Source organism: Eutrema salsugineum, unplaced genomic scaffold (assembly GCF_000478725.1).
Source record: "Eutrema salsugineum unplaced genomic scaffold, Eutsalg1_0 scaffold_2, whole genome shotgun sequence".
Lineage (NCBI taxonomy): Eukaryota > Viridiplantae > Streptophyta > Magnoliopsida > Brassicales > Brassicaceae > Eutrema > Eutrema salsugineum.
The window spans coordinates 9,955,722-9,982,465 of record NW_006256829.1 but is presented as its reverse complement, the minus strand read 5'-3'; the positions used below and the strand labels follow the sequence as shown (position 1 = coordinate 9,982,465).

General features: G+C 35.4%; 4 protein-coding genes across 5 annotated transcripts; 2 read left to right on the top strand and 2 right to left on the bottom strand.

Moving 5' to 3' along the window:
* Window positions 1-2,114: 2,114 nt before the first annotated feature.
* LOC18016455 (putative 4-hydroxy-4-methyl-2-oxoglutarate aldolase 3) lies at window positions 2,115-4,069 on the bottom strand. Its single transcript, XM_006401293.2, has 2 exons — window positions 3,864-4,069; window positions 2,115-2,829 (listed from the first exon to the last, which is right to left on the bottom strand). The coding sequence occupies exon 2, from the start codon at window positions 2,805-2,807 to the stop codon at window positions 2,307-2,309; it is 501 nt and encodes a 166-aa protein (XP_006401356.1). The 5' UTR covers window positions 2,808-2,829; window positions 3,864-4,069; the 3' UTR covers window positions 2,115-2,306.
* A 2,268-nt stretch (window positions 4,070-6,337) lies between these two features.
* Window positions 6,338-10,011, top strand: LOC18016712 (probable WRKY transcription factor 2). The gene is made up of 5 exons (XM_006401292.2): window positions 6,338-6,879; window positions 7,497-7,954; window positions 8,030-9,015; window positions 9,111-9,269; window positions 9,369-10,011. Exons 2-5 carry the CDS (start codon window positions 7,547-7,549, stop codon window positions 9,913-9,915), a joined length of 2,100 nt encoding a protein of 699 aa, XP_006401355.1. The 5' UTR covers window positions 6,338-6,879; window positions 7,497-7,546; the 3' UTR covers window positions 9,916-10,011.
* A 233-nt stretch (window positions 10,012-10,244) lies between these two features.
* On the bottom strand, window positions 10,245-12,472 carry LOC18016711 (COP9 signalosome complex subunit 6a). Its single transcript, XM_024156111.1, has 9 exons — window positions 12,137-12,472; window positions 11,868-11,956; window positions 11,676-11,769; window positions 11,410-11,471; window positions 11,246-11,324; window positions 11,070-11,162; window positions 10,823-10,923; window positions 10,685-10,740; window positions 10,245-10,510 (listed from the first exon to the last, which is right to left on the bottom strand). The coding sequence occupies exons 1-9, from the start codon at window positions 12,432-12,434 to the stop codon at window positions 10,429-10,431; spliced, it is 954 nt and encodes a 317-aa protein (XP_024011879.1). The 5' UTR covers window positions 12,435-12,472; the 3' UTR covers window positions 10,245-10,428.
* Window positions 12,473-12,994: 522 nt separating this feature from the next.
* On the top strand, window positions 12,995-18,904 carry LOC18016710 (peroxisome biogenesis protein 5). 2 transcript variants are annotated; one of them, XM_006401289.2, is made up of 15 exons: window positions 12,995-13,265; window positions 13,612-13,740; window positions 13,848-13,980; window positions 14,344-14,537; window positions 15,010-15,261; window positions 15,599-15,712; window positions 16,069-16,230; window positions 16,596-16,774; window positions 17,136-17,370; window positions 17,460-17,544; window positions 17,645-17,754; window positions 17,844-18,068; window positions 18,164-18,229; window positions 18,350-18,444; window positions 18,533-18,904. In XM_006401289.2, the coding sequence occupies exons 1-15, from the start codon at window positions 13,146-13,148 to the stop codon at window positions 18,609-18,611; spliced, it is 2,178 nt and encodes a 725-aa protein (XP_006401352.1). In that variant the 5' UTR covers window positions 12,995-13,145; the 3' UTR covers window positions 18,612-18,904. The 2 variants fall into 2 exon arrangements, with proteins under 2 accessions (XP_006401352.1, XP_006401353.1); XM_006401290.2 differs by having other exon boundaries at window positions 15,593-15,712.
* The last annotated feature ends 7,840 nt before the right edge of the window (window positions 18,905-26,744 follow it).

Here is a 26,744-nt window from a genome sequence, read left to right as displayed (position 1 = left end):
TTCTTTGTTAACGCGTGTAAGTAGTTAGCAGCCAGAATTATCGTTATCATCACATTTATTATAGAAAATATGAAAATATATTTTGTTTTAAAAGAAAGAAAAAGAGTACCATTTTGTGGAAACGTAAGGGCTAAAAACTGAGGATTTTAGTCAAACATCATTTTCCTCATAAGTCATATTCCATGCCCTATGGACTTTATAGAGGTCCCATACTTCCTTCGCTACGCGACACTTTTTTGTGTGGAGTCGTCATGAATGATAAATTTATCGCAATGATGAATAACAAGAACAGTCGTTTATAGCTTTGGATTAATAAGTTTCATTAAGTTATGTTTCCAAAAAAAAAACTATTTACTTCAAAATTTCTTAAAAATAGAATGAGAAAGACATGACATTAAAAACTAAAAAATAAAGTGAGAAACAATCCGTTGAGGTAAAATAGATTCGTGTTTAATTGGAATCAATCATAATTTGATACGTATGGTGTAGAATGTACTTATTTTTGTTCATCCAGAATAGAAAAAGTTTGAACAATACGTTGATTGATTAAGTTTAAAGATTCAACTGATAAAATAAAATTCAAACAACATCAATATGTATGCGTCAATCTGCGTTATCGAAAATATAATTCGGCATACTTAACGTTTTGAATTAGAAGATTCGATAGATACAAAATATATATAATATTACTTTAACAGAGGGTAGACAGTAGACTATTACTCTTATAGATACTATGTAAATGAAAAGAAAAAAACAAACAAAGAACTGTTAGAGAAAATATGAAATGTCTACATAGGTCAAGTTATCACTGGCATGTTGATGGTGTGGTCTGTCTAACTTTTTATAATGCTTTTATTTTTATTGTGACGGAACATAAATACATAATGTAATAGTAATTTTTTTCTTAGCCTTGGATATACATACTACTTATATATTGAAAATTTTATATACACACGGATACACCGCTCTTGGGAAACACCGATTTTTTTTTTATTAAGGGGGAGCACCGATTTTTTCGTACGAATTTTCGGTGTATGTTGGTCCAAAAAAAATGAGTGAACCGAAATTAACGTGACAAATGAATCTGATCTTATTTTGGTTAGGTATGAATCTGTTTTTTTTTTTTTTTAATTGAGATGGAATTCATTCAATTGTTTCAATTCCAATAAGGTAGTTGGTCCACCACGATATGTATTCTTTTAAATTCCATATCGCAGAATTTTGGACTCTTTCAAATTCCATATGACAGAATTTTGGATTCAAATTCAAGTATATGGTAGGGAGGTCTCATTCATACTTGTCTCTTTATTAAAAAAAAAAAGTCATAACTCACAATATGATTTACACAATTATGCGTTGTCAAAAAAAAAAAAGATTTACACAATTATGCGGCATGATTTCGTTTTAATAATCAACATTTATTTTAATCAATGGTCGAATATTTACCTTCTTAGCTCTGCGGTATATGAAGGAATGTTTTCGAAGTTCCGACCATCAAAAAGTTTAGTACTTTATTTGATAATATAAAATGGTCAATTGCTGTTTTTCTTCTACGTTTATAAATAATTAATATATGTGTTAACTGTTAACCGAAATGCAATGTATTTAGGCAATAATGGAAATTGGAAAACGAAGATAATTATTGAGAAAATGAATATGTTGTGTATTTCTTGTCTAGCAAAAATATTTGTTGTGTACAATAGTATTATATACACACGTTTTGACTTGTTATTCTCGTTAATATTGCGATTATTTAATTTAAAATCAACTTTTCCTTACCGCATATCCAATCAGCCGATCAATGGTCACTCAAAATAGGACGATTACACAAATTTTATGAATTTCTAACATTTTTTGTTCACCGAGTTTGTCTAAACCAAGGCGTCTAGACTGTTAACATGACTGACCAATTGTTAGAACATTGTAGTGTACACATATGTTTTGACTTATATATATCAGTATCACACTGTGACACTGATCTCATCTGAGTAAAGTTTTTAAAGGAAAAAAAAATCTGAGAGTACTTGTACCAAGTTTTTTTTTACCATGTCTACCACATGATTACATTTCAAAAAAAAAATATAAATGAATTGAATATAGAAGTTGCAAAAGAATAAAGGTTTTGATTCACTTCGAATAAAATAAATAATTCATTCTTATTTTTGTAATGTAACAGCAGTTCACAAACACCACTTAATTGGGTTTATAGAATATTAAACAAATTATTCAGATTTCGTGATAAAACCAGCTGGGTCCACAAAATGACGGAAGTCTCTTCTCTTGGCACATCAATCAAACCCTCTGAATCAAACGGAGAGTTCGGTCTTGGAGATCAAGACACCATCACTATCAGCATAAAGCCACTCTCCATCTCTAACCAAAGTTCCACAAATGTAAACGGGCACATTCTTCTCACCATGACCTTTCTTACTAGACTTCAATGGATTAGAACCCAATGCCCTAACACCAACGTCACAGTCATTGATCTCATCCACATCTCTTACGCATCCATTCACCACAATCCCTGACCATCCGTTGTTCTGAGCTAACTGTCCGAGGTTTCCTCCAACAAGCGCGCATCTCATGCTTCCACCACCGTCTATAACCAAGACTCTGCCTTCTCCTTTGGTCTCTAGTTGGTCTCTGACTAGGACATTGTCTTCAAAGACCTTGAGTGTCACGATTGGTCCTGAGAAGCATCTTCTTTGGCCATAGATCTTGAAGACTGGGTGGAGAGCGCGTAGGTCTCCATTTGATATTAGTGCTGCGTTGCTGTCACACGCTTCTGCGGTTGCAAATGCAGCCATGGGAGATTTATGTGTGTATGTTCTGCATTTGGAATCGCATAAAGTTGTGTACTTTTTAGAAGACGGATTAGAATAGACATGGAAATAGCAAAACAAACAAAACCTAGACAAGGGTTCTCGTTCTCTTACAGTATCAATACACAGTTTGGAATTTCTTCGTTCAACATGAGCGATTCATGTGATTCAAGATGCCAAAGGTATCATTTTGTTACTAACTCTAGAACAGAGGCACTTGAAAGCAGATGACAGGATTTAGCGAAAAATACTAGACAAAAACTCAATTAGCCATAACAACGAAAATGGTTTCTAAACAAATACATAAGAAACAGCTCGGACATAAATGGTTTTAAAGCCAGACCTAGAAGAGGCAGACATTTGGATCAAATCCTAAGGCTCAAGAAAGCAGAGCAAGACTCAAATTACGTGTAACTTACGAAATGAAATGTCCTAAAGATTTCTAATAAGTGACACACCTAGAATCAATTGCATTGAATGAATTGATGACTGTCTAGTCTACTTAAAGAAAAAACACATGCTTTCCAGATTCTTATACGAGGATTGAGCCAGTTGTTTCAGATCTCCTTCATGAACTAGATATGAAACATTAGAGATACATAGATTACTTCACTCAACCAAGAAAAAAATAAAATCCAGAAAATCAAACCCATTTGTCTTATAAAAATAAAGAAGCTATCTAATTTCAAGTTTCTAAACCTTGCCAAAAAAAAAAAAAAAAATTGTTTCTAACTTTGTCCAAAGAACAATTCTCCAAGTTAACTTATACGGCGGGAATAGTACTAAAACTAAATCCAAAGGAACCTTTTTAGAATTCCAAAAATAGATTGTAAAAACTTCGAAGCAAGCTCAATTTTACATTTTTAGAAAGGAAACAGAACCAACCGAGAAGACCAGTTTCTCTGGAGCAAAACATCAAACACTTAGCATTCATCACATCATCGCAATCAGAAAAAACTAATACAACCACACGACCGTTAAGAGAAATAACTGTAGAAGTCTACAAGGGAAGGAAAATAGAAGAAGAAGCAGAAAGATTACCAAGAAAAGCTTCCGGCTTTTTGCAACGGATCAGAGTCTCAAATTCTCAACGACAATACTTGCATGTATGTATGTATATACATCGACCCAAGAAACGGGTGAGATCAGCTTCCTCGTGTCAGCCAATCAATTTACTGAAAATCCTCATAGAAGCTTGTGCCATTAGAGCCACTTGGTCTCCCCTATCATGAACTTGTCGGTGCGGGTCGAACCGGGTCGGGTCATTGACCTTTTTAATATTGACTTTTGGTCCGCTCATCAGACAGTCAAAACAAGTCTGTTGGGTCAAATCGAAATACATAGTTTCTTTTATTAAAGCGTAAATGGGCTTAACGGGCCGTAGTGAAGTAGAACTTTTGAGCTCAGGTTTCTCCTTTCGATTCGTGTGGGTCCATCTTTTATACTATGGGCCCTACTACAGAGGAAATAACTGACAAGAAATCAGAGCCGTCGATCCTTTGTCCTTTCGAAGTTCGTTTTGCGGGTCCCACTGGAAAAAAAATATCTGTAAGAAGAAAAGAAAGGTACACCACGCCACAACCGTGTTTTGGCTGTCACATGAGTGTTGAGTCACAGCCCTGTAACGTGATTATTTGCGGCTCTTAAAGGGAAAAGGAAAAAGAAAAAAAAGAATTAAAATTAAAGGCTTGGTCAATGTCTCTTTTTTGACCGGGTTTTTTGGAAAAACTGCCTTCCCAATTTCCAATTAAATATTCAATTTAAGGTATAATTAAAAGTCATTGATTGATTCCATTTAGTTAATGTTTGTTTGTTTGTCTGTATTAAAATACACTCTACTTAAATATGTAACCCTAAACCCTTCACGTACGTTAGTCTCTTCCATTTTGTCCTCTTAATTCATTCCATAGCAAGAAATGATTGTTTCAATTGTATATTCAGGGTTTGCATGCGAATATATTAATATTAACGTTATAACGTACGTCAGATTTGTGTGTGAATCAAAGAATATATTTTCGTTTTTATTGATTTTCGGTGTTTCTTAATCAGTTATACGAGAGTTATCTAATATTTCATCTATTCTTGAACATTTTATTTTATTTAAAGTACGATTATAAGATCCAGTAAGATAAATGATATAATCCTTCTATATGCAAGCAAGTAAACAACACCTGTGAGTTACAATGGATCGAACGTATCTCCTATATACTGTAATTTACAGGTTGATACGTTTCATCTAACAGGTCTCGTGTAAATCACATGCATGCATGTAAAAGACCAATATGAAAAGAAAATATCACATGCATTCATGTAAAAGACCAATATGAAAAGAAAATATCACATGCATGTATGAGAACATGCATGTCAAATTCAAAATAAAATAGTTATACGTCTTATTGATTGAAGTCGAAAGATTTGGTTGCCATATAGATCCCTGTATATGTAATATATTGCGTCTCAACTTCACATATTAGTTTGAACTTCGACTAAAACGATAATTTGGGTGCGTACAAATCAGATACAACCAATTAATGCACATTATAATATAGCTCATTTTATGTTTAAAATTGCTCAGTGTTGTAACTGATTCTACACAGACTCATTTTGACTTTTAGATGCAACTATATACATAAAAAAAATTATGTAACCAGTGACAGATTTCCTAGTTTATAATTAATCCATAACTTACTTTTTTTTCAACAGCGTCGAAAGCATACAACAGTGTTAAAACATATTGATAGTTGCTAATAACGTACTATTTTCCAAATTCTAACTATGGAACCAACATCTGTGACTTTATAATTCTACAAACAAAAGTTCGGTTTTAAATCACAGGTTTCACAACTGTATATATGATTTCTCTGCGGTGACAATATTTGACAAACTTTCTCCCCTTTACTGATTTTCTAACATATATAGTTAATTAGTTACATATATACATTGATACATAGACTATAAATAGCTTGCAGATTAGATTTTCTGTTCCACAAATTTCTAACCAATGTGACCCTTATAGTAAAAACAACAACCTGCTTTATAAATTATAATTAACTTTTATTTGTTATTGTCCACAAAGGATAATTCAGTTTTTCCTTTCAAATAGTGTTTTTTTAGAATTTCATATGAATCGAACCAGTATTATAAGACTACGTTCAGTGTAATAGAATAATAATTGGTTTTTTTCTTAATCCGACATGTGGCAGAATAGGAACTTTTGGCAATAATTTCCCGTTTTTTTTAATAAATGTAATTCCTATTATTAACCAATCCGCAAAAAATGAATTCGGAATAGAAATAAATGTGAAAAGTTGGCAGATAATTCGTTAGAGATCACCTGCGCTACGCCTCACGGTATCGCTTACTGATCAGCCGACGATCTTATTCTGTTACATTGATTATTCCACGTGGCGTGTTATGATAGGAGAATTTAGTAGAGAGAAAAACGCTTTGTGTATGTAGAACACGAATCACCATCTTCACCATTCTCTGCAAAAAACTTTATTCCTCCTTCTCCTCAGTAATAATCAGAAAAATCGATCAAAATGGTCTCATAATTCTCTCTATCTTTTTTTTTCTCTCAAAGATACCTGCTCTCGCCCACAAGCCGATTTTTTGTTTCTAGATTAAATTAGTTTTTATATTCGAAGCCTAACATTCGCAAATAAAAAGTTAGAATTTTTTTTCTCGTTTCGATGGTGAGAAAGTCACAGTGATTAATCTAATCATTCTGTGCAAATCGTTGTTTTTGTCTCTTGGGTTAATAATCGTCATCATTTTGTTTGGAGAGAGAAGCTGTACAGAAAGATTGTATTTTTTTCTTCCTTTTGTTTTCTGGGTTTGTTGTGAAACCCAGAAGAACAGAGAAGGGAAGGAGGAGACGAGAAAACGAAAAGATATATTTCTTCTTCAGTGCTAAATTCGGATCCGGGTCGGGTGGGTTTTTGTTTTCGGTGTCGGATCAGAGTCCACTTGGATGTTAGCGGCGGAACTGGCGATTTCCGTTTGCGGCTGCGGCGGCTGTGACGGCGTTTGTGGTTCGTCGACTTCAATCAATCAGGTAAATGGTCTACATCGATTTTGCTTTTTTCATTTTGCGATTTGAATTTCATACGTTAGAAAAAAACGTTTTATCTTTAACTTAAATTCTGGATTTTTATGAAAAAACCATGATTTGTTTAATCACACACATCCTAAAGATTTTGCTTACCGTCTGGTTTAAGCTATTATCTGACGTTGCCTTATTGTTTTGTTTCTCTTTTTAATCTCCGTGATTCGATCGTTTCTTTCTGCTAAATGATTCATTTCCTTATTTCTCGAGCTAATTTCGTTCGTATCCAAAATCATATATTTCAATTTCGTGAGATTCCATAAAAGTAGATTAACGTGTGAAAGAGAAAAAGTTCTTGTTGTTCTTAATTCTTACATTTTCTTACATTTTTCTTTTGTCTACGACAAATTAAAAAAAAAATTGTCGACTCTGAAAAGAAAAGGTTTAAACTTTGAAAATATTTCTAGTCCCAAGACGACATATATATATGACTCATCTGAGTTTTAAGCTCACTAGCTAGATTATTATTATTGTTTGATACTAGAAGTTTTAGTATGCTCATGTTTTCAATAGATTCTGAGGTTTGTGATTGTGACTGCCTTTAATCTATTTTATACATGTTTCAGGACTCTCATCGCAGTTTGAGCAAAGACTCAGTCACATTCGTGGATCTTAAATGGCTGGTTTTGATGAAAATGTCGCTGTAATGGGAGAATGGGTGCCTCGTAGTCCTAGTCCAGGGACCCTCTTCTCCTCTGCGATTGGACAAGAGAAAAGCTCGAAACGTGTTCTCGAAAGAGAGCTTTCTTTGAATCATGGTCAAGTTACTGGTTTGGAAGAAGACACAACTGGTAATAACAACAACAAGGATTCTTCACAAACCAACGTTTTACGCGGTGGCTTAAGCGAGAGAATTGCTGCTCGAGCTGGTTTTAATGCTCCGAGGTTAAACACCGAGAATATCCGCACTAATACCGACTTTTCCATCGACTCTAGTCTTCGGTCTCCTTGCTTAACCATCTCTTCTCCTGGCCTAAGCCCTGCAACGCTCTTGGAATCTCCGGTCTTTCTTTCTAATCCATTGGTAAGCTTGCAAGTTGTTTGCTTTCGATGTTTTATAGGAACTTCTGTCTCTGAAGAATCTCTGTGAACTTTGCAGGCTCAACCGTCTCCAACTACCGGGAAATTCCCATTTCTTCCGGGTGTTAACAGTAATTCATTTTCTTCTGCTGCTGCTTCTGATAAAGCGAAAGATGAGTTCTTTGATGATATTGGAGCATCATTCACCTTCCATCCCATTTCAAGATCCTCTTCCTCTTTCTTCCAAGGGACAACAGAGATGATGCCAGTTGATTATGGTAACTACAACAACGAATCTTCTCATCATTCTCCTGAAGAAGATGTGAAACCCGTTTCTCAAAACATGGAAAGCTCTAATCTTTATGGGATTGAAACTGAACAAAGTGGCCAGAAGAGGAAGAAATCTGATGCCACAACGAACACCGGTCTTGAAACAGTTGATCATCAAGAAGAAGCAGAAGGAGAAGAGCAAAGACGCGGTGATTCGATGGTTGGTGGTGCACCTGCGGAGGATGGATATAACTGGAGGAAATACGGACAAAAGTTGGTCAAAGGAAGTGAGTATCCGCGAAGCTATTACAAATGCACAAACCCGAATTGTCAGGTGAAGAAGAAAGTCGAGAGATCAAGGGAAGGTCACATTACTGAGATTATATACAAAGGAGCTCATAATCACTCCAAACCTCCACCTAATCGTCGCTCGGGAGTGCAAGTAGACGGAACTGAACAAGCTGAACAACAACAACAGCAACAACAACAGCAGCAGAGAGATAACACTGCAATGTGGGTTAATTGCAATAACACTAACCAACAAGGTGGCAGCAATGAGAACAATATGGAAGAGAGATCTGAATATGGAAACCAATCTGGATCGATTCAAGCTCAAACCGGAGGTCAATATGAGTCAGGTGATGCTGCTGTGGTTGTGGTTGATGCTTCATCGACATTCTCAAACGATGAAGACGAAGATGATCGAGGGACACACGGAAGTGTTTCTTTAGGTTATGATGGAGGAGGAGGAGTAGGAGGAGGAGGAGAAGGAGATGAATCTGAGTCGAAAAGAAGGTTTTTTTATTTGTTTAAGCAATCGAAGCACTGAAATTTTTTTGATCAACCAGTAAAAGTGTATTTTGACTCAAAAACGTTATGAAAATGTTCAGGAAACTTGAAGCTTATGCAGCAGAGATGAGTGGAGCAACAAGAGCAATACGTGAGCCAAGAGTCGTTGTGCAGACAACAAGTGATGTTGACATTCTCGATGATGGTTATCGCTGGCGCAAATATGGTCAGAAAGTTGTCAAAGGCAATCCAAATCCGAGGTTCTTCTTAATTCCTTTTGTTTCTCCTCTGTTTTTGGAATCACACTAAAAGCATCTGATTCGTTTTTGATATAATAAATTATGTTTTTTTTTTTGCAGGAGTTACTACAAATGCACAGCTCCTGGATGTACAGTGAGAAAGCACGTAGAGAGAGCTTCTCATGATCTCAAATCCGTTATAACCACTTACGAAGGCAAACACAACCACGACGTCCCCGCCGCACGCAACAGCAGCCACGGCGGCGGTTCAGGCGGTGGAAACGGTAACAGCGGCGTTTCAGCCGCTCAGACTCATCAGCATTACCACAACGGACATCACTCAGAGCCGCCACGTGGCAGATTCGACAGACAACTCACGGCGACTAACCAATCTCCGTATGGCCGTCCGTTTAGCTTCCAGCCGCATTTGGGTCCTCCTTCCGGGTTTTCGTTCGGTTTAGGACAAACCGGTTTGGCTAATCTTTCAATGCCTGGTTTAGCGTTTGGTCAAGGGAAATTACCGGTTTTGCCTCACCCGTATTTGACACAACCGGTTGGGATGAGTGAAGCGATGATGCAGAGAGGGATGGAGCCGAAGGTTGAACCGGTTTCGGAAACAGGACAATCGGTATATAACCAGATTATGAGTAGATTACCACAGATTTGAAAAATCTACTCTTTTCTTCTGCATTCGCTCGGTGCTTAAAATAACTTTTAATCTCTTGTTTTCTTTTCTTTAATTTATTAATTTGAAACTTTTGGGAAAGCAAAGGCTGTTTCGATTTTGATTCCTTAGTTTTGTCTTGTTCTTTTTTGTTATCGGGTTGGTTTTATGTCTTAACAAATTATACAAATTAAGATAACAAAAAGAGGGTAAATATACGCAAAATTATATGACAACAATTTTTAGCAATTTGATCTCATCAAACATCCTTTTTCCTGATTAATTTTTTCTCCCTTAAGATTTTCTTTCTTAAAAATAAAATAAACCGTAAATATATGTGAAATTTTAGATTGCAAAATACGTTTAGATAATACCAGATAATAATAGATTGCTGTTTTTTTCAAAAATGATAATAGATCATGGGCTTTTTTATCAAAATTTGAAACATTAAAAAACAAAAAAACTGGGTATTAGACCCAGGGCCGTTTAGAACTTGAATCGCTGGGAAGATTATTTTTACATGAACGCAGTTCTTCCACCTCTTCTAGTGTTTCTGTCATACGCAATGTTGAATTTGTCGACCATCTCGTTCATGGTGGCTGCAGATTGGAACAAAACAAAAATTGACAGATGAAACAGAGTATAAGTTATCAGTCTGATGGGTTTCACCGGGTATCACCAATTAACTAAGGATGATAACAGAACATAAAGGCAATTAGCCTACGACTCTGCAGTCGAATTCTTTAGATAGAATGTTACATAGGGTACAAACCTGGAACAATTCGTAATCATTGCTAGGTAAGTTATCAGTAATTTGTCATTGTACTCCTGCGGAATGAAAGAACGGCATAAGTTTGAGAGATATATTAGAGGGTAATACTGAAAAGAGTAAAATGCAAATCCAACTCACCATCAAGAAATCGTCTTGAAACCTCTCTGATTCCATGGCAGGCAACCTTCTTAGCAGGCTAGATACTTGTCTCAGAAGTGAGTTTTCACATGGAATATCACCTAGGCATAAGATCCCACGAGTCATTTTTATTGGCACCTAAACCCTAAACCTACACAAATTTTACTATCTTCCATCTAGAATCCTGGACTGGTGACAGAAAAATTACGGAGATGTGACTAGAAACTTGGACATGAATGGACGATACCTTTCTGCATTGCGGCAAGATATTGGGAGAGCACTTTGATTCTGCTACTAAGCATCTTGATGGCACTATGTATCCCAGTAAGATGAGCAGCCACTGCATACCAACGAGTACTCAGCCAAAATTCAGGGTGACTGAAGGAAATAAAGTATGATAAGTATGAGAGACATCAGGCTCACACTGGGTTGCTGCTGAGCCTCCATCAGATGGTTTGAGATGTGCAACATGATCGACTGATATCCGTTCAGCTTCAACTGTCTGTTTGGGTTAACATCTCAAGAGTTTTAGCCAAGTTCCAATTTCAAAACATCAATAAACTACATAATCAAAACTAAGCACAGACCTCGATTGTGTAGCTTGTATGAGCAAAAATTAGCTGTGGGATTCCATCGATGACATGCATCTCTTCAATTTATGAAGATCAATTAGAAAAGTTAGAATCTTAAAATCTGGAGTTCAATAATGATCAAGAGGTGGTAAGAAATCCAGAAAATCTGAAATACACATGAGCCTATACGAGCATGCTAACATATCAGAACCAATGGCCACAAAACCTTGTGCCATTACATAATCACATCCATAATGAAAGAGGAGTAATTGAGAACATACCACTTTCATAAATAGTCACTGGGAGATCTTTCTGTGCGTGATTGATTGCCGGGTTTAGAAGGACATAGACAGGAGATTCATTAATATCCATCAGCTGTCACCATGAGCAGACACGAAAATCACACTATTCAGTACAGTGAGAGTAAATCTCATCATATCATACAAAAACACTATAGAGGACACTGAACTCACGGCTTTGTGGATATGCATATCAGATTCCTCAGCATCGTTTCCCGTAGAGTACCATCCCAAAATGTAGAAGTCAGGGAACACCTTCTTGTCTATCAAACAAGAAATCCAGAAGAGTCAAATCAAAACCCATGAATTTTTCAAAAGATTACAGAATAAAATCAAGCGCAATTCAAACTCTAAACACTAATAAAGTGAAGAAACCCTCTTATATACACTTGATTTTGTGATTGCAGCAGCAATTGAGAGGAAAAGGGAGAGAGTGAGCTTACAGAGCTCTTGCTTCTTCTCGAGGAAGGATCTATCGAGGGTTTGAGTCGATGGATCGTATAAAAGCTCAAAGCTATTGAAGATCTCTACTGTACGTCCTCTCTGGACACCGATCACACATCCGTAAACCCTAGGGTTCTGCTGGAACATTGCTTCGCCGTTGTTGGAAGCATTCCCGCTTGCACAGACTGAAGCCGGAGGATTAAGCTGAGTCTTAACCCTAGTGTAGTGATCCGATATGTTGACGATTACTAGGGGATGCAGCTTGAAGGTCAAACCGCTCGACGACGAAGGCGCCATTGTTGTCACTCTCTCTTTCGATGAATTCTTTCTTCTTCTTTTTTGGAAGAATTTTTGTTCAAATCAATTTTAATTCGGATCTTAAAGATATCGAGCCGGATCAATGAAATGGATATGGGTTTTTCTGTATGGGCCGAGCTTACCCACGTGAGAATCATATGCCTCCATACTTAGGCCTTATGAGCCACGACTTTTTTTTCTTTCAATTTTTATTAGTGTTGTCATTTTGTGAATTAGTTCTTCTTCAGTTTTGTCATTTTTGTGATTTTTTACGGTAAATTTGTTCATCTTGAATGAATATAGTCAGTGTTAGGATTAAAAATTCGCTAGCTTCAGTGCAAATTATCATTAAAATATATTTCATTTTACAAAAGAAAAGTAAAGTAAAATGTTTTGTTTTTTTTATGTGTTCTTTCACAAAATTTAAACTAATGTGTTGACGACAAAAAAAAAAAAAAAAATCAATGTGTATGTTAGCCTAAAAATGTGTGTGGTGTGTGGATAATATAAAAATATAAAAATACTATATGTAATTTGTTTTCGACGAAGCTGTGGCCAAACACAAAAAAATTAAAATAAAAACACCGCGACGAGAAAACTATAGATTGGGATTTGGGAGGTGATGATCAATTTCAGAGGACGAAGGAACCAATACTAATAAGACTCGGCGACGCTTGTTGCGGCGGAGTTAACAAAAAAAGGCGTTGAAACATGGCTATGAGAGACCTTGTCAACGGCGGAGCCGCCTGCGCGGTTCCCGGCTCTTCCTCCTCTTCGAACCCTCTCGGAGCTCTCACCAACGCGCTACTTGGTTCGTCTTCCAAAACTCAGGTTAGCTTCGTGGTCGACTTTTCATGTTGAAACAAGTCTCCTGATTCACTCTCGCCATCGTCGGTGAGCTCGAAGTAGATCTTATCCTTCGGGGTGTCATCGTTTTCTTCTTGCCTAGTTTCGATTTCTCTTTCCTTTAGTATGAAATTTTAGATGTTATTGTCCTCATCGCTAAGAGAATACGTTATCTTGACTTGGTATTATCATTTCAATCTCTAGTTCTGCTATAATTCGCTTATGTCATGTGAATTTCATGGATAAGCTAGCTGACAACTTTTGGATAGTACTGATTAAAATCTGAATCTTCAGAAGAGATTTTGATGATGATTGCTGATTTGGTGGGCAGGAAAGGCTCAAGGAGATACCTAATGCCAACCGTTCAGGTCCTGGGCCACAATTTTACTCTGAAGATCAACATCTAAGTTCACTTCCTGGTTCTGAGTTAGAGCAGCCAATCCTGCAACCGGGTGCTCAGGTTAATGCTGTTCAAAGTTTTAATTTTTGTACAGATTTAGTTTTGATCAGCTAGTATGATTATCTAGCCTTTGTGATGGCTGATGGGTTTGCGAATTTTTTCATCAGGGGACAGAGTTCTTCCGTGGCTTCCGCTCTGTAGATCAGAATGGTTTGGGTGCGGCTTGGGACGAAGTACAGCGAGGTGGACCGATGCCTCCATTGGGACCTATGTATGAGCCAGTTCAGCCTACATTCGAAGGTTTGTGATCTGATTTCACTCATACTTCTCTACCACATTTGCTTAGTGTCGGGTACAAAATGGATAGATATTGTGGTTTTGATGTTGAATAATTGGTCGAGAAGTAAAATTGTTTTGTAGGAAGAAAATCAGTGGAAGTGTCAATTAGTATAGCTACATTTGAATAAATTTTAGTTAGTATAGCTGCATGAAATAAGTAGCTCAGTCATAATTGAAGCAACTTCCTCTCCGTGTGTTCCTTCAATTTCTCCCAGGTGGCATTTTTCGTGTTTATTTCATAGCTATGCCATTTTTTTATTGCAAATGTCGAGGTGAGGTTTTCTCTTATGCTTGATTTGTTTTTCCATTGCTTATTTGTTGCAGGACCCCCACAAAGAGTCTTGTCGAACTTTCTACATTCGTTTGTTGAGAGTAGCCGTGGTGGCATTCCCTTTCGTCCAGCACCTGTCCCTGTGCTTGGATTATCACAAAGTGACAAACAATGCATACGTGATCGTAGTAGCATCATGGCCCGACATTTTTTTGCCGATAGGGGAGAGGAATTTATCAATGCTCAGGTTTGCTGTCTATCTGATAGTTTCCTGTGGCTGCATCATTGTGTTATATGCGCTTAATTTGGGTTTTAAGAGTCAATTCAAGCTATATGATATGTCCTTAATGTTTTAGCGATATAACATTCATATCATTTAAAAATCAATTTAATTTATGAAGTGTAATGATGAAATTCAAAGTTTAGGTCCTAGATTTGCTTTAAAGCTTACATTTTAGAATGAACATGAGGTAGCACTGTCATTATCATATATCACAATCATCTGAGGGTCAGGGCTTTTTGTTGAAAACCATTGCTGTTGTTTTACTTGGTACGTCTTCCTATCTAGTGTGTATTTTTTTCAAGAGCACGTCCTGGTGTGTTTAACCTTTTTTATGTTTCCGATATGCCTAAGCCTTTAAATGTATCTTTTGTGTTCGTTTACAGCTTCTTTTCTCAATCTCGCGGGCTGAATATATTGTCCTCGGTTGCTTTTTCAGGTAAATGCATTATTGTCATCTTTAGATATCGATGATGGCATTCAAGCTAGAGGTCATATTCCTGGGAGATTTCGGGAGCTAGATGATTATTGGAATGAGTCTCAAGCTGTTATGAAACCTGGTTCACATCCAGCGGATAGTTGGGCGGCTGAATTTAACCAACATGGGAGGGATGATGGTGGTCCTGATTCATGGGTCCAGTCTTTTGAGCAACAACATGGTGTGAATGGGTGGGCCACCGAGTTTGAGCAGGTAAATTGTAGATACCTTTTCCTTCAATTGTTTGATATATTCTATTTGAATGTCCACACCAGACATATTTGAAAAACTTTCAGTGACTTCGAGTATCATAGAATATCTAGGGCTTTTATTTATGGTAGAGCATAGGCTGTGATTTGCTAGTTCCGAGGGCATAGTTGTTCAAAAGCCTGAATCTGTTGCGACTTCTTTTGCGATGTATCGGTCATCAGGGTTTAACTCGCAGTTTTAATTGACCAACACCCTGGCTCTCTGGTAATTTGTCACGTTCTTCAGAAAATCTTTGGCGTCTCATCCTTTTCCATTTTTATTGATTTTTTCGAAGGGTCAGTCTCAATTGATGTCAAACCAAATGAGAAGTATGGATATGCAAAATTTAGCTGCAATGGAGCAGACTCGTAAGCTTGCTCATACACTGTCTCAGGATGGCAATCCGAAATTTCAGGTTGGTGTAACCGACCATTGATAATCATTTGCTTTCAAAGTAAACTCCATCATTTCTATACAGTTTTGATCGTCGATTCAGTATGTAAGTTTGCAGTAAATGTACTGTGACCACATATCTTTTTTTTCTTTTTCAACGCTGTTCTGACCCCTTCTTTCCATTGCTGAGAAGTGAGAACTTTTACTACACATGGAAATGGAAAATGTTTCTGCTGGGCTGATGTGCTGGTTTATGGTCCAGAATTTGAAGATCTGTGATATTTAATCACAAAATATTCATTTTCTTTTAAGGATGTTATGCTGAGCTGTTCTCTTGAAATTTATTTAAAAGCTTGGCAAAATGCTTGGTGAATGCAGAATTCAAGATTCCTCCAATTTGTATCAAAGATGAGCCGCGGGGAACTCATTATTGATGAGAACCAGGTCAAGCCAGGATCAGCCCCTGGGGAATGGGCTACTGAATATGAACAGCAGTATCTGGGGCCGCCAAGTTGGGCTGATCAATTTGCAAATGAGAAAGTATGTAGTTATTAATGATTATGTGTTCGCTTTAGTGTCTCAGTCGCTACTGATAGCATGCTAGTGTGATCGATTTACTGTCATACCTTTCTTTATATAAATATGCAATTGAAGATCATGATGATTGGTTTAGCTGTTCTAGTGGATCTCCTGTATTTTCTGTCTTAGAAATGTATCTATAGTGGAAAGCCGTCAGCTTAGTTTTCTCTATTCACATTGCTTTCAGTGAAATTGTTCCCTATACTTACATTATATGAAGTGCATGACATGGTAGAAAGTTTGGTGACAACATATCGTCTCTTTTCTTTTCAACAAGAAGCATCACGTTGCATTTACCATAAGCCTCCTAATTTTGGTGTGTGTAGCTTTCACATGGACCAGAACAGTGGGCTGATGAGTTTGCTTCCGGGAGAGGGCAGCAAGAATCGGCTGAAGACCAATGGGTCAATGAGTTTTCGAAGTTGAATGTTGATGACTGGATAGATGAATTTGCTGAAGGGCCCGGTGAGAGTTCAGCTGATGCATGGGCAAATGCTTATGATGAGTAAGTTAACTGTTATTTAGTCGATCTATTATAAGCTATATTTTTCATTGTGCTTTGCGGGTTTACGAATCTTAAGAATCAAGTACTTTTTGGTCCCTGTCCAATTCCTTTCCTTAATCTCTCGCATGCCCTTCTTCGTTCATGGTGCGATATTCTGTTTCAACTATGCAGTTCTTTTCTTTCGCTTAATTCCATGTTTCATTTTATTATTGATGCTTTGACTGCTTGGTTAGTCAAGGGATTATTTTTCTTAGGTACTATTTTTGTCATAATTTTTATCTATAGTCATGAACAATGTTTAACGTACATGCATGCATCTTCGACTTTCAAGTCCATCTAACAAAAGTCTCTGCCTCTCTAGGTTTCTTACTGAAAGAAATGGTGAAAAACAAACTAGTGGTGTCTACGTCTTCTCTGACATGAATCCTTATGTGGGTCACCCTGATCCTATGAAAGAAGGGCAGGACTTGTTTCGCAAAGGACTTCTGAGCGAAGCAGCGCTTGCTCTAGAAGCTGAGGTTATGAAAAACCCTGAAAACGCTGAAGGTTGGAGATTACTTGGTGTCACACACGCAGAGAACGATGATGATCAACAGGTTACTCAGATTAATTTGCATGAAACAATTAGTCACCGATAACTTATTAAAAAGAAGGGATCACTTAACTCTTTTTGCAAACAATTTAGGCAATAGCTGCAATGATGCGTGCACAGGAGGCTGATCCCTCAAATCTAGAGGTGCTTCTTGCCCTTGGTGTGAGCCATACAAACGGTCGGTGCCTACTTGTAGACAATAGTCTTTCTTAAATGAGAGTGGTTATACATTTTGGAATCAGATAGGTGGACTAATATCATATCCTCTGTACTTACAGAGTTGGAGCAAGCAACTGCTTTGAAATATTTATATGGATGGCTGCGGAATCACCCAAAGTATGGAACAATCGCGCCTCCAGAGCTTGCTGATTCTCTATACCATGCTGATGTAAGTGCTTTTCCTCTTGTAAATCCTCAGCAGTTGAATCTCTTCTCATAGTTTTATTGAAACTTTATTCTTTCTCTGTGTATAAACAGATTGCTAGACTATTCACTGACGCTTCTCAGATGAATCCTGAGGACGCCGATGTGCATATAGTATTAGGGGTTCTCTACAATCTATCAAGGGAATTCGACAGAGCAATCACTTCCTTCCAAACAGCATTGAAACTAAAACCAAACGATTATTCTCTGTGGAATAAGCTTGGTGCAACACAAGCCAACAGTGTACAGAGTGCTGATGCCATATCTGCTTATCAACAGGTACTGTTCTAAGCACGGAAATCAAAACTTCTCTAAGTTTCTCATTGTTTCTGTTTCTGTCTGACAAGTCGGCGTCTACTTTTTCTTACTGGCAGGCTCTAGATTTAAAGCCTAATTATGTTCGTGCTTGGGCAAACATGGGAATCAGTTACGCAAACCAGGTTCGAGAACTTGTTTCTTTTACCTGTGTTAGAAGCGAATTCATCTGATGTTTGATGATTGTTCTTGGACTGTAACTAACTTAAATTTGGTATGCGATTGTGTGTTTCTTATTGTAACAGGGGATGTACAAAGAATCGATCCCTTACTATGTTCGTGCCCTTGCGATGAATCCTAAGGCCGATAACGCATGGCAGTACTTGAGGCTCTCGTTAAGGTATCTATAAAGCTTGTGAACAAGAAAAATCCATTAACTATCATCAATGTCGTTGAATGTTTTTTCTACTTTTGTTAACTTTCTGCAGTTGTGCCTCAAGGCAAGACCTGATTGAAGCGTGTGAGTCAAGGAATCTCGATCTCCTGCAAAAAGAATTCCCGCTATGAGTAGAGAAGCAAGACGACTCAAAGCCTAATATTCCGTGTTGTCTTACCGGTTAAAGCGATCGATTTGTTTTATGGGAAGTTGCAGCTGGAAATCTTACAAGGGAGTTGCATCATTTTTTTTGTTTCTATAGTTTTTGTAAAATTAAACTATAATTTGAAAAAAAAAAAACCGAAAAACTTGAAATAAAAAAATGTTACTTCGATTTCACTCGTGCTGTTGTAGATATACCAATACATTAAGTATGTAGAGGTAAATGTGTAACACAGAAGTGATAACAAATATTGCTTCAAGAGCATATCATTTCCAGTTTTATGGTGTCATTTTGATTTGGAAGGAAATAAATCCGATCTTAAATCCTGCTATTTTCTCCTGAAAACGAAATTGAAACATTCAGTATGTTTTATGTAATGTATAAAGTAACATGTCTTTGTCCCCGCAGAAAATATAGCTAGTAAATACATCGAGTCTTTGACATTGATTTTGGAATTTAGATGAAAGTGACACATTCATGCATTGTATTAAACATTCTTTGCATGGTCCCAAAATAAGATGGAATATATATCGTGGTACAAAGAACTCAATACATAGAAGAAAAAAACATAGAATGTATTTGGTTTGAATCGTGGATGCTTATTAATTGTCTTTTCCTTCAATCATGGTAAGGATGGACTAATGTCTATGCTAATTATTGCTAGTGTTTCTCTTAAAAGTGTGAATGGTTGGACTAATTGCATATTTTAAACGCTATGCATTGGACCTAATTTACTGTAGATCACTGAAAACTGTGTTGAACACTGCAAAAACGTGATGATATTATAACAACCACATTTGTTTAATTGAGAGACCAGTGTTTCTATAAAGTGGTGAAAGAACAATATGGCCATAAAAAACTACTAATAATTTAAAGCAATAAAAAGAGAGTGGAGAAAGTTGTCAATGAAGAGAATATGACATGTCATACATAGATATATGTATATACTGATATACATGTGGTTTCAAATACTTTTCTTCCAAGGATTCAATAGCAATGAACTCGATCTTTTCTAGCTAACTATAATTGTTTTTCTCATAGCTAATTTTATTTGGAATGGGATTTTATGTTTAGAGAAAAGCTGTTATAACACGATCCCTACTATTGTTATTTGTTCTTTTCAATAAATTTAAAGGTCTAATACTATCTATTCTGTGATTTAAGTTCTATGGTTTAACTAATTGAGAATAGTGTCATAAATGAAGGAGACCGTGTATTATACTTCTGTATTTTTTTTAGCGGACATACAACCTTAATCAATAGATAAGATAACGTTTTTTATCAACTAACTTAAACTATATGTCTGGATGTTCCAATATAAACATTAAGAAAAACAAAAATTCATTGTTATGGAGACAATTATAACACTGCATTGAGGAAAGCCTAAAAGGGAAGAGCACGATGGACCATATGCACATATTACTCGGACCTTAGAGCATGATTATCAGAGAAATCCACATGAGTTTCTACTTGATTATTATAGTGATAAAGTTGAGGGTAGAAACTCAGCAAAAAACCTAAACTTTTTTGATGTACATTGGAGAAACTCAATCTCCACCGAAAATCAAACCATAAAATCTATACACAAATCAATTTACAATTGGAAAATTTCATTTCTAAAACAGAGAAGTTTAGATTTGGAATCGAAATTACCTTTTGATCAGGAAAGGATTCTGAGAAGTCGAAGAAGTCGAAATCATCTTCTGAATTTCTCATGAAACCATCTAAGCAGAATCTCCGCCGATGATGCGATTGGACGATTGGACGACATGCAGGCGGCGGTGATGCAAGTTCTCTGTCGGAGACTTCGAAGATTTTGACTAAACCCAAAAATCAGCCATCGGAGAAGTCGAGTTCTCTCTATCGAAGAAGTTGAAGAATTGTTTTTTTTCAACGAGGGAGAGAATGATCGCAAAGAAAAACATTTCCATGCCAAAAAAAATTTCCCTTTTGTGAGAACCAATAACAGTATGCCACGTAAGCAGAAGAAACTGATCCTTCTAATCCTTAAGGAAGAAACGATCCTACTTTTTTTACCCACTTTTTCCATTAAAAAAAGCCCATTTAATCACAAGAAATCCAACATGGTCTTAGTTAGGGCTGGAATTATTATCCGGTATCCGCTATCCGATCCGGTATCCGGTCCTATCCGATCCGTAAAAACCGGATATCCGTGTAGTTCAGATCCGGATCCGGATAGTGAAATTAAGTATTCGGTTATTTCGGATACGGATCCGGATAATAGAAAATTTAGAAATCGGATATCCGTTATCCGTTATTAAGATTTTGAAAATTTTGAAATCTTTGGATATGCATTTAATTTTTGTTTTAATTATGTTCGAAAATTGTTTTTGGTTTAACTCTTTTACACATGATTGAAATTTATATTGCATGATAATTTTCTATTTCAGATTGTGAGAGAAGAACATGAAAATAGATAATACAAGAATATGAAGATAAATTAACTTCTCTATTACTGTTTTCTCTTTTGTTATGTAAACTTTTAAACTTTGTGTTATTTGAATGCTACTTGAATGCTTTTAAATTTTTGGTATTTGTAATGTTTGCTATGATGATACATTTTAATTATATATGTTATCTCATTATAATTTTAAAAATTGAAGATTTTGTTTTAAATCAACGAAACCGGATATCCGGTCGGATATCCGTAAATATTCGGTTCAAACCGGATATTCGGTTCAAACCGGATATTCGGTCTCCGGATATCCCGAGTTTTCAGATCCGGATCCGGATAGTAAAATTGATTATCCGTTAAATCCGGAGCCGGATCCGGATACCTTGAAAAGTCCGAATATCCGACTCCGTTCCAGCGCTAGTCTTTAGTTTCATTTTTTCGGCATTTTTTTTTCACGAGAAGGAATGAAAAGCCACCATACTTATTATTGAGTTGACAATAGAAAAGTATGGTCAAATTTCCTTTTTTGGGGAATGTTTTTTTAACTAGTATTATACTCTCTTATCTGTTGAGTTTTACATATTTGCGACAAAAAAAGGAGTTGTACATATTTAAAATTGATTAAAATTACAATATAAGATAACCAAAATCTTTAACTAGAGAGAGCTATTCTTTGAAAATACGTATCAAAAAACTAATTGTAGTTATGAAAAATTACATAATAAAAATGTATAAACGCATATCAATATCAGTATGTTAAATATGATATTCTTACTAGACCCGTGTATGTATCTACTTACTTACGGCACTTGAATCCGCAAAAGACTTCAGAGAAACACTTGTTACACATAAGCAAGTAACCCATCAACATATAATTGATCAAAATCATTGTAACAACTGTGAAAATTTTTTATAGTTAACGTAATACTTATCTCGAATGTAACCGACTCATGGGAAGATATTATAATATTGAAAAGTATGTATCTTTCTGGGATATTAGAATCTATATATACATAAGAAGACCGTAGAGGTAACAATCATCAAAACTAGGTAGAAAGAAGAACGTAGGGGACCATAAACATAACGTAAATAATAGGGTGCATTTTCATATAAAGACGTAGCATAAGCTATAACAAGCTTGGCTTTTGAGTTGAAAGAGACGTCCATAATATTATACTATGTCCTCGACGAACTGGCCGGCTTGTATGAAAATGGGGTCTCTCGGACACCACAACGATATGTCATCATCTCAAACCTAAGAAACCTTATTAATTATTATCATCCTTCGTGAGAGGCTGAGAGCTGCATATATATACACATGTACTTTAACGTTGCTCAAGTTGACATTTGATCATCATAATTCGTAGTGCTCGACTAACTATTAGGTGAGTAACCTCATATGTTCTTTCCGTGATTGATGAATGTTTAGCCAAAAAAAAAAAAAAAGAAGAAGTAACTATTAGATGAATAGGATGGCCAGAAAATGGTGAAACCATTTCGTCAAAAACAAATTCTAACAAATACACATGTGTATGCTCGTTTGTTCGAGCTCTTAGCCAGGAGCACTGTCCCATGCTTAAGCGTACCCAAAAGCCATTGACAACAACCACAACGGTAGGCAGACATACTTATTCCACGTACGTTAAATTGCATTATTCAGATTCTATATGAAAAATGTGTCCATATCATGGATTTACACAAAAATTATTTTAAGAATATTTTGGTCACTCATTGTTGCTATTAAACTGATTTTGATCACTCTAAACAATAGAACATTTTGTAAAAATTAAGTGTTCATCATTAGACCGCACCGTACCTTTTGTTATTTTTTTTCTTTTTCCTTTTTAGTATTTTTATTAATATATTGAACATCGACATAAAAAACCTTTACTATATATATGGAGCTGAAATTTTATCTAACAGATGAATATGGAGTTTGGGTTTTTGACGGCTTTGGGTCAACACGAGAAAACATGGAACATTAAGAGGATATACACAAGACCTTTCTCAAACAAAAAAAAAAAAAAAAAGAGGATACACAAGAAGTTGCTTTGGAAAGTCCTCTAAGTAACCATTCGTTCTGTTAGTTCTGGAACTAATTATCATTTTTTTTCTTTTTTTCTTTTTATATTCTTCTAATGGAACTATAGGTTTTCTGTTTTATCACAGTATTCAGACCAAACTTTCACCAAATTAAAGAACCGATCTCATACAAAACCGAACAGTAAGTAGCTGTCCAATGATAGCCAGTGAACAATAACTAGTACAGTAGTGTTACAGTATGGTTCTGACTAATTGTTCATCACGTGCTTCGTAGGGTTCTAACTTTTTTAACATTGCTCTCTAGCAATCCTAGTCTCTCTCATATACCTATAGCTAATGAGAGTACGTAGCTCAAATTCCTTTAAATATCTTTATTACTTTCCTACATTTTAATATAAATATTTATTATTAGCTTTTCATGTAAATGTCATACTTTATCAGAGAAATTATATATATATATATATATATATAAAGAACGAAAGGCGGAAAGACGAATATTTTGGTGTCAAGAATGGGATATGAACTTGGTTTTCAATTACTATACATATGAATAAAAAGAGAACTCGAGATCTGTTTATTGGTTCATATCATATGCATATGCATGTGGTGTAACGTGATTGACAAATGTCCCTTTTTTGTAGATTCATGGTTTTGAACTTTTGATGAGTTCTAATTATATAGTGATATTGTTAAATATATGACTCTGTTATATATAAAGGTGATAATAAAAAAGTCTATATGAAATACAATAAGATTTCTATAAATTGAAATTCGATAAATTAATAAGTAGAATTGAGGGCTTAAGATTTTCTCAATTTTTTTCTAAATTAATTTCGGTGTCTAGAGGTATAATAGTCAAGTTTTCAATTTTACCCAAACTAAGGCAGAAACTTAAAATGAAACAAAAAATTGTGTAAAACGTAGAGAGTTTATATACATTTAATCACCAATTTATCATCTGTCTAACCCGATGAGGCTGTCATCTACTAACCAATCAATCCAAAGAGGAGTATAGAGGATAACCGGTTTCAAGAGTTATAGGATGTATTGGTACTTTGGTAGATTGATATAGACCGAATAAGGCTTGTTGGTGATTAAGGCTTGTATCATTCTGGCTAATGCTTAACTTTTTGTGGTTCTCAATTGATATTATTTGATTATTGTTATAATATACTATATATATATATATATGTTAAACGAAGAAGAGCACAGTAAAAATTAGAACGGCAGGGATCAGTCATGGATCTAAAACCGGTCCACTAGGCCTTTAGTGTTCCGTTCCCACCTCGGAAAAAACGAATCACTTGACTTTGATGTGATAGAGAGTCTTTTCCTTTTGATGTAATTAACATCTTTCTTTGCTACGGTGGGTCACTCTTGTCCCAATTTATTTCAATTACAACATAATTTATTTGGATAGCATTTTAAGCTGAGTTTTCTTAATGAGATATCACAATGGGGAGGTATATATATACACTCATTTGAGTTTTTGTATTCTATAATAGGATTTCTGAATATATCTGACAACTATAACATGTAATCGTCATTGCTGTACGTGTTAATTTTCGATCTCGATGTACATCTTTTGTTAAATATTTTGAGGTATATATTTTCCGAAACCTACATCTGTTCTCTAAATTTTGGAGAAAAATAAGGATGTTATTATTGACGACGTTATACTGCATCTGCATGCATCGGTATAATGTTAATTTACTGCTTTTTGTATAACCATTCAGTGAATCAGATCTAAAATGGCGAAACAAGTTTCTGAAAATAGCTACACAAAAGAATTGTATATTTTGAAACAGTAGACGCATACATAAATTGATAGATATATGGATGTGTGAATTATTTATAATAAAAAGAGTCGCTTGGGCCAGAAAATATTTTTTATTTATTTTATTATAAACTTATTTTCCTCCTTTTGTTTGTATCAAGATATTACCTTTAGCATACGATGATTTCATCATTCACTTCACTGAAATGTGATTTTGGCGATAATGGCTAAAACAACCATTCTCTTGGAATAATATTTGTTGAACGCAAGTGTGGAATTTAAGATCTTTATGTCTTTTTTTTTTTTTTTTAAAGATCTTTATGTCGAATGTACAGTTTTAATTGTTTTCAATAAATAAGTCGATCTGTGTCATGTCAAAGTCATTAGAAGTGCTCACATAGGGTTTATACACTCATACAATAATTCTATTGAAAATTTAGGTGGAAGCAAGTGGGAATCCGGACCATGTAAATTAGAAAAGAGGACATTGACAACTCTTTACACTCTCTATATAGGTGTAATAAAGGACCACTTCACCCTCTAAAACCTCCATTCGAAGTCAAAGGTCCATTTCTGTAAAAGTTCTTTTTTCTTAATGCAAGTCCCTTTACTTTAATTTCTCTATAAGAACGAGATAATGATAAAACATATCCACTAGTCACAAACGCAAATTACATCTTATCTACATGCAAAACAAAGTACCATTGCACGCCAACTTCTATGAACTGGAAAGCAAACATAGACACAAATTATACCAAACCAGGGTTTCTAGAGTACAAATTATTTTCGGTAAAAGAAATAGGAACCACAATTTAAATAAATAAAGAATGAAAATTGTCTTCTAAAATTAATTTTACACCAGTAATGTGGACAATATGTTGAAAATATTCAATGATGATGAAAAAAGGATGTCGAAGTTGTGAGAGGCGACAAGGTTTATGGAGACAATTAAGTTTAACCTCAAGGTATAAGATCAAGAAGTTGCAAGTAGTGTTCATGTAAAAAAGTATGAATGCATGTTTGTGTGTATACAGTCCATATGTATATCCATATGATTATCAATCAGCTAAATTAAATTCAAAAACAATAGTCAGTGGACGATTGATGTAAAATCACCAACCACTCATGTACCATTCGAAAGTCAAAACCTTCCTAACGCGAAATTTCTTATTTTGAATCAGTATTTTTGTTATTTGACAAACTAAAAAATGGAAACCACTCTACTTAACTAGTTTCTGCCATAACAATATAAAGAGATGGTTTTAAGTACGTTTCATTCAGTTTCTGTGCTGAATTCACATTTGGGGAAAACGATTATATCTATAGTTCTATGTATAGATAAGAAATAAGACGTCCACGAAATCTTTAGTCCACTTATGTTAATAATCTATCCATTACAATCAGCAATATATATAGAAGGTTAATTCCTAGATAAAGTGACGAAGATAAGGAAATATATATAGACATAGATCGCTTTCTAGAAGAATAAAGATAATCCTTAAAAGATAGAAACTTCTTTTCATCGTATAAAGTAATTGAATGAGGAAAAGAATCTAGAGCAGAGAGACAAAGACATTCATAAATAACGCTACATTCAATGTAAAACGTAACTGCCCATTTCTTTTACATTAAACATCGACCACGACGTGTATTTATGACATTCATCATATATATTTATATAGTATCACATAAGTCTTAAAGGAAATAATATATTTATTCGTTAGTTAATGGGACCATTGGTTAATTGACTAAATTAGGTGGAAGACTTTCAAAGTGTCTATAGTAGAAAACTTTGCTAAACTTAAATTTCTTTTAAGGGCATTGTGACTGTTAAATTCTCAGATGCCTTTGCTTAATCAAATAGA